The sequence below is a fragment of the Mobula hypostoma genome, chromosome 15, assembly GCF_963921235.1.
Source record: "Mobula hypostoma chromosome 15, sMobHyp1.1, whole genome shotgun sequence".
In the NCBI taxonomy this organism is placed as follows: domain Eukaryota; kingdom Metazoa; phylum Chordata; class Chondrichthyes; order Myliobatiformes; family Myliobatidae; genus Mobula; species Mobula hypostoma.
Genome location: NC_086111.1, coordinates 68,305,204 through 68,319,343, shown reverse-complemented (window position 1 = coordinate 68,319,343; position 14,140 = coordinate 68,305,204). Strand labels below are relative to the sequence as shown.

At 44.5% G+C, this 14,140-nt stretch overlaps 1 protein-coding gene across 1 annotated transcript in view; it reads right to left on the bottom strand.

Moving 5' to 3' along the window:
• Positions 1-14,140, bottom strand: part of col7a1 (collagen, type VII, alpha 1) — a 366,380-nt gene that overhangs the window by 294,635 nt on the left and 57,605 nt on the right. The window contains exons 4-6 of the mRNA XM_063068334.1: positions 7,799-7,958; positions 6,393-6,486; positions 5,822-5,983 (exon numbers count right to left, since the gene is read on the bottom strand). Of these exons, the coding sequence (XP_062924404.1) occupies positions 5,822-5,983; positions 6,393-6,486; positions 7,799-7,958 (416 nt within the window). The remainder of the gene's footprint in view (positions 1-5,821; positions 5,984-6,392; positions 6,487-7,798; positions 7,959-14,140) is intronic.

The window sequence follows — 14,140 nt, the reverse complement described above, 5'->3', positions numbered from 1 at the left end:
GTATTATTGAGTGTTATCTCAGTGGTCAGCAAAGAGATGACCTCCATGGTCCCAAGCTACAAACTGATATGAAATAAGTAGGAATGCGTGATTTATTCCCTTTGCCTTTACCACGCTCCCACTAATGTGATGAGTTACCATAATGCACATAATAAACACACACAGCACAGGACTCATGGCTCCGACAGTTATATTTCAATACACTAAATACCTTTGAATATGCTCAGACTGCTTATTTGTTATATTACTAGTTTTAGTTTCATTAGTTTTTTTATCATTACAAGATCGTTCACCTTTGCAGGTTTCTAAATAAAGGATTGAACATACTTTCTATGACTTAGAACTTCATTATTGGAATGCATCATACAGTGTCAAACTCCCGTGCTTAGTCTCTGAGCGGTTTTGGTTTGTTTTAAAGTACTAGGTACATAAAAGTAGTATATATTATATAACTTATGACAAATTATCCATCACTTAAGGTAATTTAGGAGCTTTGTGGCAATTTTCTCCGCTGTGTGATGAACTGAGATGGAGGCGATGGGCCAACTCCAGCTGCTCCAGATCTATGGACTCATGTTGGTTCAGAATGCTGTTGCTTCCTTTTACTGCTTGCATGATCTGTGTCCTTTTTTTTCCCTTACTCTGCACCTTTAAAAGGTGCTGGTCTTTCTTTTAAATTAGGCACTTTCTGGTTCCTTGCTTTGCGGCTGCTTATAAGCAGATGAATCTCAAGGTTGTATAATTCATACACACTTTGATAATAAATGAACTTGGAACTTTGAACCTTCATCATCCCTGGTTATGCCTTCTTCTCTACCATCAGATAGGAGTTACAAGATCTAAAAGATCGTAATGATTCAGGAAGAGTTCCATCCCCTTGCTATCAGAATTCTGAACGGTCCACAAACCCATGAACACTACAATATGTATAATTTTTCATAAATGATGTTGTACTTTCCTGTAAAGAGGAAAAGATGGCGGCGCGGCAGTGGCCACTCTGGTGAATGATATCTGTTATCTGTCAAGTAGGGTGCCGTGCACAATCCTGATTTGACGGAGACAGACGTGAGAGCACGGAGGAACATCCGGTGAAACTTCTGAAATGCCCGCTTCACTGCCGCTGCTACTGTGTGATCCAGAATCTCCGGAGGGGAAGGCTCCGAGTCCTCGGCTTTGCTTGTTGCTCGGCGACCGGGGCGGAGTCGAAGCGCTCGGCAGAGATGCTGCTTGGTGCTCGGTGTCAGAGGGCTGGTCGGAGGCTCAAAGTTTTCGGACGGACTCAGAGTCAGCTGCGGTCGGGTGCTTCCAATGCATCGGTGAGTTTGTGGCGCTTGGAGGTTCGTGGCAGGGAGAATTTCTCCCTTCTACCGTCTGCGTGAGATGATGGGCTATCGGGACTTGAGACTTTTTTTACCGTGTTCATGGTCTGCTCTTTATCAAATTATGGTATTGCTTTGCACTGTTGTAACTATATGTTATAATTATGTGGTTTTGTCAGTTTAGTCTTGGTTTGTCTTGTGTTTCTGTGATATCTTTCTGGAGGAACATTGTATCATTTTTTAATGCATGCATTTCTAAATGACAATAAATGAGGATTGAGTGTCCTTATAATCTAATCTAATCTAAATAACTGCAAGAAAATGAAACTCAGGATGGTATATGGTGACATTAGGATCCATTTGAAGTCTAATTCATGAGTGTGTTGTGGGTCAATAGCAGAAGATACCTGATAACCTGGCAAAGGAACTGATTGACATAGATCCTGCTGCAAGTAGGTCAATGAGTGAATATACACTCAGTGGCCAGTGTATTCGGTACAGGAGTGTACCTAATAAACTGTCCACAGGCATGGAACCCGGTACGGTCATCTGCTGCTGTAGCCCATCCACTTCAAAGTTCAAAGTGTTGTGCATTCAGAGATGCTTCTCTACACACCACTATTGTAATGCATGGTTATTTGAGTTATTTCTTGTCTGCTTGAACCAGTTTGGCTATTCTCATCTGACCTCTGTCATTAACAAGGCATTTTCACCCGTAAACCCGCTGCTAACTGTATATTCTTTTTGTTTTTCACACCATTCTCTGTAAACTCTAGAGACTGTTGTGTCTGAAAATCCCAGGAGATCAGTAATTTCTGAGATACTCAAACCACCCCATCTGGCACCAATAATCATTCCATGGCCAAAGTCAATTAGATTACATTTCTTCCCCATTCTAATGTTTGGGCTGAACAACAACTGAACTTCTTGACCATATCTGCATGCTTTTATGCACTGAGTTGATGCCACATGATTAGCTGATTAGATATTTGTATTAACAAGCAGGTGTACACGTGTACCTAACAACATGCCCACTGAGTATAGAACAGTAAAAGTTCAATGTACATTTATTACCAAAACATGATTACTATATACAACATTGAGATTTGTCTCCTTACAGGCAGCCACAAAACAAAGAAACTCATTTTAAAAAACTGTCAAACGCCCAACGTGCAGAAAATAAACAAATCGTGCAAACAATAAAAGTAAGCAACTAACATTCAGAAATTAACTTCACAAAAATAAGTCCACAGCCGCGAAACCAATCATCACTGCAGCCGGTCTAGGAGCCCGTTAGTTGCATTGGATACAGACTCAGTTCAGCGCAGAGACGAGTAAACCTCATGGGTCCTTCTGCCCACAGTGTTGTGTTGACCAATATAAACCTACTCGACAATCAATCTAACCCTTCCCTCTTTGCACTTGGAGGTGACAGTGGCTAAACCTACAAGGCACCTTAACAAGAAGGGCTGATGACAGGAAACAAAAATGTACAACTTACACAACTCAGGACATTGAGTACTAAAGTCATGAAGTCATGTTGCCGCCATACAAAACTTTAGTTAGGCCACAAATGAGTATTATGTGTAGTTCTGGTCACCGCATTACAGGAGTGAAGTAGATGCTTTGGAAAGGGTACAGAAGGGGTTCCCCAGGATGCTGCCTTGATTGGGGTGTATAAGCTTCAGGGAAAGTTTGGACAAAATTGGACTGTTCTCTCTGGAAAGTTGGACGCTGCAGGATGATCTGATATAAACATATTAAAATATGAGTCATTTTCCCAAGGTTAATGTATGATGAGGGGTGTTGTATGTAGCAAGCCAAGTATTGAAAGACCTAGATAGAGTAGATGTTGAGAGGATGTTTCCAGCAGTGGCGGTGTTAGGACCAAAGGGTACAGCCTCAGAATAGAAGGACGTCCATTTAGAGCGGAGATGAGGAGGAATTTCTTTAGCCAGAGGGTGGTGAATCTGTGGAATTCATTGACACAGATGGCTGTGAAGACCAAGTTACCGGGTATATTTAAGCAGATATTGATAGGTTCTTGTTTAGTAAGGAGTCAAAGGTTACATTGAAAAGGCAGGGGGATGAGTTGAGAAGAATAATAAATCAGCCACATTCAAGTTGAGCAGCCGCTTAATTGGGCCAAAATGCACTGGTCCCAATTAACTGGAATCCACCATTCAGTATATACATTTCTAACTGTAACTTGTAGTAATATTTTTTATGTATTCCACAGTATTGTGGCTGCAAAACAACAGATTTCATAACATCACATACATGAAAAGGTCTACAGAGGCTGGAAATCCAAAGCAACACACACACAAAATGCTGGAGGAACTCAGCAAGTCAGGCAGCATCTATGGAAAAGAGTAATCAGTCGATGTTTCGGACCAAGACCCTTTATCAGGACTGGAAAGGAAGAGGAGAAACCAGAGTAAGAAGGTGGGGGAGAAAGATGTTCAAGGTAGCTGGTAATTGGAGAAACTGAGAGAGGGGGACAAAGCCAATTGTTTACCACACCTCCTCTCCCTCTCCTGTACTTCATTCTCCCCCACCCTCACCCCACCTTCTTCCTCTAACTTCTCCCCTTCCTTTCCAGTCCTGATGAAGGGTCTCTGCCTGAGACATCGAGTGTTTACTCTTTTCCATAAATTTCACTACATACTATGTGTCAGTGATCATAAGCCTGGTTCTGGTTCATCCACACAGATCATTCTGTACACAACTGGAAGTACAACAGATAAACAAAAAAAAAAACAGAATGCAGAATATAGTTACTGTTACAGAGAAAGTGCAGTGCAGGTGGACAAATAAAGTGCAAGAGTCACAACGAGGTAGACTGAGAGATCAAAATCTTCTCCTTAGTGTACAAGAGGTCCACTCAACATTCATTCATGGCTCCGTCTGTCTAAGTAGACAATGGATGTGCCCAGTTTGGGGGTGCAGACCTAGGTGATGAATATGGAGATCCTGGGCTGCCCAGACATCAAGATCCCCCTCTCGGCCTCGCGGATCTGGTCCAATGGAACGCGAAGCAATACTTTTGGCATCAGCTTGGCTGCAGGAGCTGCCGAGAGGTGACGTGATACGTCATCCAACTGCCTTAGGGGCTCCACTCCAGATTTGTGTAGGGTTTACTCCTCAGCCTTCTCTTCTCCCGAAGATACCCACAAGGCAGTGGGATCCGTAACCCTGGATAGGGGCCCATACTGGGTACTGTCAGCCGGAGCCAGCCGAGCCCGGGACTCGTGTAAGGCAGGGTCATCACACCCTGTAGTAGTGACATATGGAGCCATTACCCACTACCCAGTCAACATTCATATGATGGTGGAAAAGACACTGCTCTTGAGCCTGGTGGTACATATTGTCAAGCTTATGTATCTCCAGCCCAATGGGAGGGTGAAAAGAGAGAATGACCTGCGTGGGGGGGGGGGGGGGAGTGGTCCTTGCTTACATTGACTGCTTACCCAAGGCAGCAGGAGTTAGTGGAATGGATGCGGGATTGGTTGATGGACTGGGCTGTGTCCAAACCTCTCTGCAATTTCTTGCTGTCACAGGCAGAGCAGCTACTCTAACAGAGTCATAGAACACTATACCACATTAGCCCCTCTAGTCCATGCCAAACTATTACTCTGTCTCGTCCCATCAACCTGCACCTGTCCCATAGCCCTCCATACCCTTCCCATCCACGTACCTATCCAGGTTTCTCTTAAACACTGCAATTGAACCCAAATCCACCTCTTGTGCTGGCAGCTCATTCCACACTCTCACCGTCCTCTGAGTGAAGAAGTTTCCCCTCAGGTTCCCCTTAAACATTTCACCTTTTACCCTTAACCTATGACCTCTCATTCTGGTCTCACCCAACCTCAGTGGAAAAAGCCTGCTTGCACTTATCCTATCTATACCCTCAATTTTGTATACTCTGTCAAATCTCCCTCATTCTCCCATGTACCAGGGAATAAAGTCCAAACCTCAACCTCTCTTATAATCTAAGTCCTCAATTCTGGACGGGGAGCTTGCAACAGGTCAATCAGCTCATTAGTGTTACCACAAAAGCTCTTGTCTGGTTTGGGTGCTACAATAGCGTAGCAGTTGGCGTGACACTATGACAGCCTGGGGCATCGGAGTTCAGAGTTCACCTCTGGCACTGCCTGTAAAGAATCTCTGTACATCCTCCCGTGGAACGTCTGGGCTTTCCCCCAGATGCTCCAATTTCCTCCCTGGTCCAAAGACATACCAGGTACAGTAGGTTAAAGTAAACTGTTCTGTGATCAGGTTAGAGTTAGATCGGGTTTGTCGGGGGTTGCTGGGGAGGAGTGGCTCGAAGGGCTGGAAGGAACTACTCCGCACTGTATTGCTAAATAAACAAATAAACTTAAACAGCCCATGAGCGATGAGAACCCCAACATGTGTGCATGTTCCCAATGTCCTGGTCAGAGCTCCATATTCCAAACAACTAAACACATTGAACAGGTTCATAATGTGTTTTCTGTCTTTACCTCCTGCTTCATCCAGGGTGCCCCCCGCCGTGGAACAAACCCTCTTGGAAATCAGCAGCGACAGAGTCTTTAGGATCTTGAAGTCAGTCACAAAGAAGGAATAATCCTTGGTAGGCTTTGAGGTAATCTCATCGAGTTCCTGCTTATCAGCGTTCTTAATCCCTGGAGTGGGAGAGAAGAGAACATTGAACCATCAGCCTCGTCACCAACGAGCATCAGAACCAGAAATTGCTTCTCATTTCAGACACAGATTTATCTCCTGTACATCGAAACAGACAGCGAAATGTGTCGCTTACATTAACAACCAACACAACCTAAAGATGCGCTGCGGGCAACCCACATGTTTTGCCACACATAGCATATCCACAATATCAGCAGAACAACACTGACAACAATAACAGAACAATCGTAACAAAACAACTGTTTTTCTCCACACCCACCCACCCACAAATGGATCAGTCTCCAACCCCAGGAAAGGCTGCCTCTGGGCCACTGGCTTCCAGTGGGCTCACGGACTCACAGATATCTCCAGTGTACAAATACCGCCCAAGTAAACAGACAAAGAACGTACCAACTGCAAATAATTTAACATCTTGGCTCTGCAACTTTAAGGCTGGCTGATTCACGTTATCCTGTGATTTCCCATCGGTTATCAGGATAGCGATCTAAACACAAAAAACATCAGCCCACAAGAGGTTAAAGACCCATTTGATGTTTACTGCACTTTCACATTTGTTACCATAAGAGCTAGCTCACTCCTAAGCAAATTGGCACAGAGGGAGGAGAGCACTTCTTTTGAATACATAGCCATCGAGCACACTGAGAAATAATGCAACTCAACTCCTAAGAATTCCAGTGTATGCTGTTCTGATAGTGCATTCACTGATTAAGGACATACTGTATGCCCAAAACAGATTTTACTGACCTGGCCGGATCTGACAATCAAAACAGAAGAACCTAGCATATAGGCCATTCAGACACTAAAATTTGGTAAAATTGGTTAATTGGCTTATTACCAGCTGCTTGTGCTTATGCCAGCCGGTTTAGTGAGCAGAGCGGCGGACACCCCTGCTGAAATCTGGAGGAAAACACACAGAGGGTGCAGAGGGGGATCATAAAGTCGAGGAAGGAGAACCAGGTCGAGACAACAGAGACTTATGGAGAAGAGGAGTTCGGTGGGTAATAAAATGGACGAGTTCATGGCGCTAGCCAGGCGTCACAGAACATTTTGGGAGTGCAGTGTTAAGTGTTTCACTGGAACGGGGTTGCACGAGGACATACCCGATCAAAACTTCTCCATGGACGGCTTCCAGATCGTTCGGGCTGCCTGGAAGTGCACTGAGAGCGGTAAGCGTAAAAGAGTTGGGTGCTTACTGTTCTGGTTAACAACAGATGGTGCAATCTGGGTCATATTACGATTGAGGAACGTGTTTGTAGACCGGGTATTGAACTTTTTACTGTTGGACTTCGGCCATATTCCACCGAGATACAACACTGGGCGGCACGGGAGGTCGTTCCTGCCTGTGGCCATCGAACTTGCAGCTCCTCCCGTGGAGGGTCAGACACCCTGAGCCAATAGACTGGTCCTGGACTTATTTTTCATCTGGCATAGTTTGCATTTTGTTGTTTGATTGTTTGTGGTTTTTGTATTGCTATATTTATGCTCTATTCTTGGTTGGTGCGGCTGTAACGAAACCCAATTTCCCTCGGGATCAATAAAGTATCTATCTATCTATCTATTTATTGTCACAGGGGGAAAGGTACAATGAAAAGCTTTAATTTGCATTCCATCCATACAGATTATTTCATTGCAACAGTGATTGAGGTGGTACAGGGGAAATCAATAACAGAATGCAGAATAAAGAGCTACAGAGCAGACAAACAGTGAGGTAGACAATGAGGTATACTGATATTATTAAGACACAGGAGATACTTAGTGGGAGAAACTTTTATGGAGAATCACTTTCCCTCACGTACCTTGGGAACTGGACGCCTCAGTTTGGTAGATCCAAAGAAGTTGTCTGCTACGTATTTCAGCCCAGCTCCCGTCCTTGTGTTCCCGCCTTTGTAATGGAGGTTGTGGACTGCGTGCAGAACCTGGAGTCCTGTGTTGTAATCTTGAAAGGAGAACTCAATCCTTTGAAGAGAAACAGATACTGATCCAGGCTAAGAAAGACTTTGAGTTGGTTTTTAAGTTGAAAGTTGATGGCGTGATTAAGAAACTGGTGTGCTAGACGTCACTAATGGGGGATTGAGTTCCAGAGCCGCGAGGTAATGTTGCAGCTCTATAAATCTCTGGTTAGACTGCACTTGGAATATTGTGTTCGTTTCTGGTTGCCTCAATATCAGAAGGATGTGGAAACTTTGGAGTTGCTGCAGAGGAGATCTACCAGGTTGCTGCCTGGATTAGAAAACATGCCTTATGAAGATAGGCCGAGTGAGGTGTGGAGCGAAGGAGAATGAGGTGACTTGATAGAGGTGTGTGGGATAATAAGCAGCATGTATTGTGTGGACAGCCAGAGACTTTTTCCCCAAGGCAGAAATGACTAACACAAGGGGGTATAACTTTAAGGTATTTGGAAAGGGGAATGTCAGAGGTAGACACACATCAAAGTTGCTGGTGAACGCAGCAGGCCAGGCAGCATCTCTAGGAAGAGGTACGGTTGACGTTTCAGGCCGAAACTCTTCGTCAGGATGAAAGGTCTCGGCCTGAAACATCGACCGTACCTCTTCCTAGAGATGCTGCCTGGCCTGCTGCGTTCACCAGCAACTTTGATGTGTGTTGCTTGAATTTCCAGCATCTGCAGAATTCCTCTTGTCAGAGGTAGACTTTGTTTTTATACAAAGAATGGTGGATGTGTGGAATATGCAGCAAGGGGTGACGATAGAGGCAAATACTTCAGGGTCGCTAAGGGACTCTTAGGTTGGTACGTGGATTATAGATAAATGGAGGACTAGGTGGGAGGGAAGTTTTAGTTTAGTCATAGAGTAGGTTAAAAGGTCTACACAACATCATGGGTTGAAGGATCTGTCTTGTGTTCTGTGTTCTACGTTTAAAGGGGCATAGGTAGGCAAAGCCAACTTTAGTACTCTGCTGACCTCAGCAAAAGGAATTTCGCTGAATCAGATTGATGTAATTTTCCCTTGATTGCAATACATTACATGGCACAACAGAGTTAATGATTTCATGATAGAAGAAGCATAAGTCAAAGTTTGAAACACGAAGAGCCTGGAGAAGCTGGAATCTGGAGTTATACAGAAAACGCTGGAAGAATTCAACAAGTCCAGCAGCATTTGTGGAGGGAAACGCTTCAATAAATGTTTCTGGTCATCTGACAAGCCAGGTCAAGGGCCTCAGTCTGAAACATTGACTGTCCACTTCCTTCCATAGACGCTGCCTGACTAGCTGAATTTCTCCAGCGTTTTTATGAGCCAAAGTTTTTTCATTCACCTCACTGACGCTGCTACGTCACTCCACTAGTTCTTGACTATAACTGTTGTGATGTGAGCATTATTCAAAGTAAGTTAATACTATTTAGGATAATGGGGGGTTCTACTTCCGTTCTTTTTTTACTTCCGGTGGGCTTTGTATATAGTGTCCCTGCAATGCTGTAACGGTTGTAAAAAGTCTCTGTATATACATAACAGTTTTGAAGTTCAAGATAAAGTTGTTTCTTTCGCATGAAGTTCTCGAGTGTGCCTTTTTTAAAGTAGAAGTTACTACAATAACACCATACCCTGCTAGGTTCCTCCTAACCCTCGACATCCCAAAAATCCTTGGACTCAGTCTTCAGCTTGTAAAACTCTCTGACACTGTTCCCTTTAACCTACATGCGTGAGCAGCCGCGCAGTAACTGAAACGCTCCCACGCACGTAGCCTTTGTTGCTGCGCAGCTGGAATAAAGACAGTCAAGAAAAAGTTTACAAAGCGTGAAAGATTTTCTTTGTTGTACTGTATTTCATTATACCCTTCAATTAATGAATAATATCAAAAGTATGTGATTTTTCAATTTTCATTCTAAATATTCATAGTAGGCATATTACAAAAAAAAAAGCATTTAAAGCACCACAAACAAGAGAAAATCTGCAGATGCTGGAAATCAAAGTAACACACACAAAATGCTGGAGGAACTCAGCAGGAGAGGCAGCATCTATGGAAAAGAGTAAACATTAAATGTTTCAGGATGAGACCCTTCATTTAAAGTGCCACGCAGTTTTTAGGCAGTGTAAAAATTTCTAGCTCAGAGCAATAGTTGGTCCACGCACCTGTGTAAAAAAAAAACTAGAGGAAACGTTACTCTCTGGGGTGGATCATTCCAAAAATTCAAAAATCCTTGAGATAAAATTTGGTCTTTGCCTCCATCTTAGAAGGGAGACACTGCATCGAGAGACTATACCCACTGGTTTAGGTTCCTCATCAAGGGGAATATCATCTCAGCGCCTACTGCTTCAGAATTTTGTGTTTCAATATGAGCAGATCACTTTCGTGAATACAGGTGAAGGTAACCAGACACCTTATTTCCCCATTCCCCCATGTTTTCCCTTCTCTCCATGGCAACCAGATGCTGCAGCTGTCATGGCGCATATACCTTGACATACTTCCCAAGATGCTTAGCAGCCAAGACACAGCAGCTGCAGTGTTGGTAGGCAGATGCTGAGGGGAAATCATGTAGGCTGCACTTTACTGCATCAAAGCTGGAGGAAATACATACATATTTTGTTTTTAGTTACTAAATTTTCAGGATTCCCTCAATGAGCTTTAACACCAAATTCACCACCTATGAGCAAAATGCAATTTCTAAGCAGTTAAATTTTTAAATTTCCCAACCAATCTATCCTTGGGGGTCAGATGATTCACTCAGACTCTTACTGGCCTGAACAACATCTTCAGTTTAAAAAGGAAAGCGTTCATTGTCTTTCAGTAACCATGCAATCCCTAATGCCTAAAAGCCACGATCAGCCTGTTCTCCCAGCCTGCCGTCTTGGCTTCTTCAAATCTCAGTGGGACTGGTGTGGCACAACTGTCATTTCATTTCATTAAGCTGACTTGCGCCCAGAACTGGACACTCAATTATGAATCACTACGACGGCCTGAAGAAGGGCAGCCATAGTGAGGTCAGGACCAGATGCAAAGTCCATTAAGGCAACTTTGACCAGATCCATGAAATGTACTGATATGAGTGAGGGATTTTCAAGGGTCTAGATTGCAAAAACATTTGCAATGTTTTGTAATTACTAAACCACATTTCATTTGTTTGAGGAAAACTTTAAAGATGAAGCAAAAAACACAAAAAATTCTGGAGGAACTCAACAGGTCAGGTGGCGTCTATGGAGTGGGATGAACAGTCAACTTTTCAGGCTGAGATCCGTCATCAGGGCTGGAAAGGAAGGGGTAGAATGGCAGAATGAGAAGGTTGGGGAGGAGAAGGAGTACAAGATAGAGGCGATAGGTGAGATCAGTTGCATTGGGGGAAGGGTTGTACATCTTTATGCCCTTATCTCATTGATGAAGAAAGACTGAACAGTGAAAAGGTTGTTCTCTCAGTCTTGTAGCCAATATCCTTTACCAAATTAACAACCATTCACTCATCTGACACTTCTGGGATGAACTAGACAGGGTGGCCGATGGTAGCTGGACTTCCAACATGTGCCACACCTCACAGGTGATGAACTGGCAAACTTCAGCCAATGAAATGGGCAATGGAAATATGAGATACAAGGGATCCTGCAGATGCTGGAAATCTTGAGTCACACACTCAAATATGTTAGAGGAACTCAGCAGGTCAGGCAGCATCTATGGAGGGGAATAAACAGTTGCTGCTTCAAGCCAGGACTTTTCATCAAAACAAACTTTTCACATCTCCATGACCTTCCAGTCCAACCTGGTGTGCCTCTCCAATCTGAATTGCTCCTTCCTTGATGACCATTATAGGCAACCCTCTTTAAACCTTGTTACGAGAATACACATAAAATTAAGATGTTTGCTGGCCTGGGTTAGCATCAGTGGCATCAGCAGTTGGTCTGCCACCTGCCCTCAGGGGAAGGAGAGATAAGGAACAATGGAGCAGCGTCTGGAGATGTGTAATGAAGGGATGTGGGAGAGAGAGCTGTCTGGAGCGGCTCCCCCCCTTTGAACCCTGAACTGTTTGAAGTGATGGACAGGCGATACCCCAGCAGGGGGATAAAAAGGGACAGGTTCGCTAAGACAGGGACACACGCCACCCGAGGTAACGAGACCCTGGAAGCGGTGCGCCTCTCACGAGTGGGTGAGAAGTATCAGACAACGACAAGGGTGGAAAGGTACGATCAGCGGGAACCCGGTGTGTGTTCGCCCTTGCCTGGGTGCCGGGTTCACTGCAGAGGATCGACCGCATCTGGAGGAGGGGTCACAGTCGGTGACCTCAGGTGACATCACCAAGGACCCGCCCAAAAGCTGTTTGTGAGCCATATCGCTGGTCTGAGTGAAGCTGTTCTGAATGATCAGTTGTTCCTATTCTATCTCTCTCTTCCCCCACGTTGTCCATCGCCATGGCAACGATTACTGCGAACTGAACTGGACTGAACTTTGAGTCATTTTGAAATTTGGTCATTTACCCCTAGACAACGATAGAGCTTGATTGATGCTGTTATCTTAATTCTGTGCACATGTGTGTTTATCATCGCTGAACTGTTGCATTTATTATCCTTTCGATTACTGTGTTGCTCGTTTCTTTAATAAAACTTTCTTAGTTCTAGTACTCCAGACTCCAACTGAGTGATCCATTTCTGCTGGTTTGGCAACCCAGTTACGGGGTACGTAACAACCTTTCCTCCCCTCCTTGAAGATATCCTTCACACTCATGTCTTACGAAAGCTTTTGGCCATCCAACTTTATTGAGTCTTAGAATCTGCCAGAGGACCTCAGTGGGTCACAGGTTCCTGATTCAAGGTTTTAACAATTCCTCCAACTCTCACGACATACTGGGATCTGGGTTCAATTCCTGATGGTGCCTATAAGGAATTTGTACATTCTCCCCATAAACACGTGGGTTTCCTCCGGGTGCTCTGTTTTTCCCCCACATTCCAAAGGTGAGGGGTTTAAGGTTATGGGTAGTTAATCGTGGCCGTGCGATCTTGGTGCTGGTTAACGGTGAAACTTGCGGGCTGCCCCCAGCACATATTGTGTTTGCACTGTGTTGGTCGTTGATCCTGTCTCCATTTCACAGTGTTTCAATGCTTTGATGTACTTGTGACAAATAAAGATAATCTTTAGTTTTTAAACTAATCTGTTGCCACCTACTCCAAGATTAACAAAGGTAACCCTATTAACCTATCAGAATGTCTTTCAGATGCAGGAAGAAATTTGGTGTGGGGTGGAGTGGGAGACAGGATATTTAAAGAACCAAAGCATTCTAATTGGCTGCATCACTGTCTGGCATGGGAGGAGGCGGGGTGGCAAGGCGGGAGGGTGGCTACTGCACAGGATCGAAAGAAGCTGCAGAAAGTTGTAAACTCAGTCAGCTCTATCATGGAGACTAGCCTCCCTGGCATCCATGACATCTTCAAGGAGTGATGCCTCAAAAAGGCGGCATCCATTATTAAGGACCCCCATCAGCTCTTCTCATTGCTACCATCAGGAAGGAGGAACAGGGGCCTGAAAGTACACACTCAATGATTCTGGAACATCTTCTTCTCCTCTGCCACCTCATTTCTGAATGGACATTGAACCCATGAACACTGCCTCACTTCTTACTTTGGCACTGCTGCCGCATAACAACACATTTCACGACATATGCCGGTGATAATAAGCCGGATTCTGATTTTGATTCTGGCCACCCAGTGGAAACCCGCGCAGTCATGGAGAGAACGCACAGTCCCGAGGTCTGGTCCAAACCCAAGTCCTTGGAGCCGTGAGGCAACAGTTTTACCTGCTATGGCACGATGCCAGCCCCTTCTTCGTTAAACGTGCTACAGAAATGTAAGTTGCTGTTGGAATGGGGGCTGAGCTCATGGTCAAGGTCAGACCCTGCATGGATGGGGAGTGCTAACAACAGTAAATTTTGCAATTACGAAAGCACGCCAGCAGCTATATTTCATTAGGAGTGTGAGGAGATTTGGTATGTCACCAGTTGTCTAGCAAAAGTTGTACAGATGTACCACAGAGAGCATTCTGACTGGTTGTATCACTGTCTGGAACGGAGGCACCAGCGCATGGGATCGGGGAAAAAAACTGCAGAGGGTTGCAAACTCAGCTAACTCCATCAAAGGCACAACCCACCCCAGCATCGAGGACATCAAGGAAATCTTCAATGGGTGCTGCGTCAAGGCAGTATCCATCAC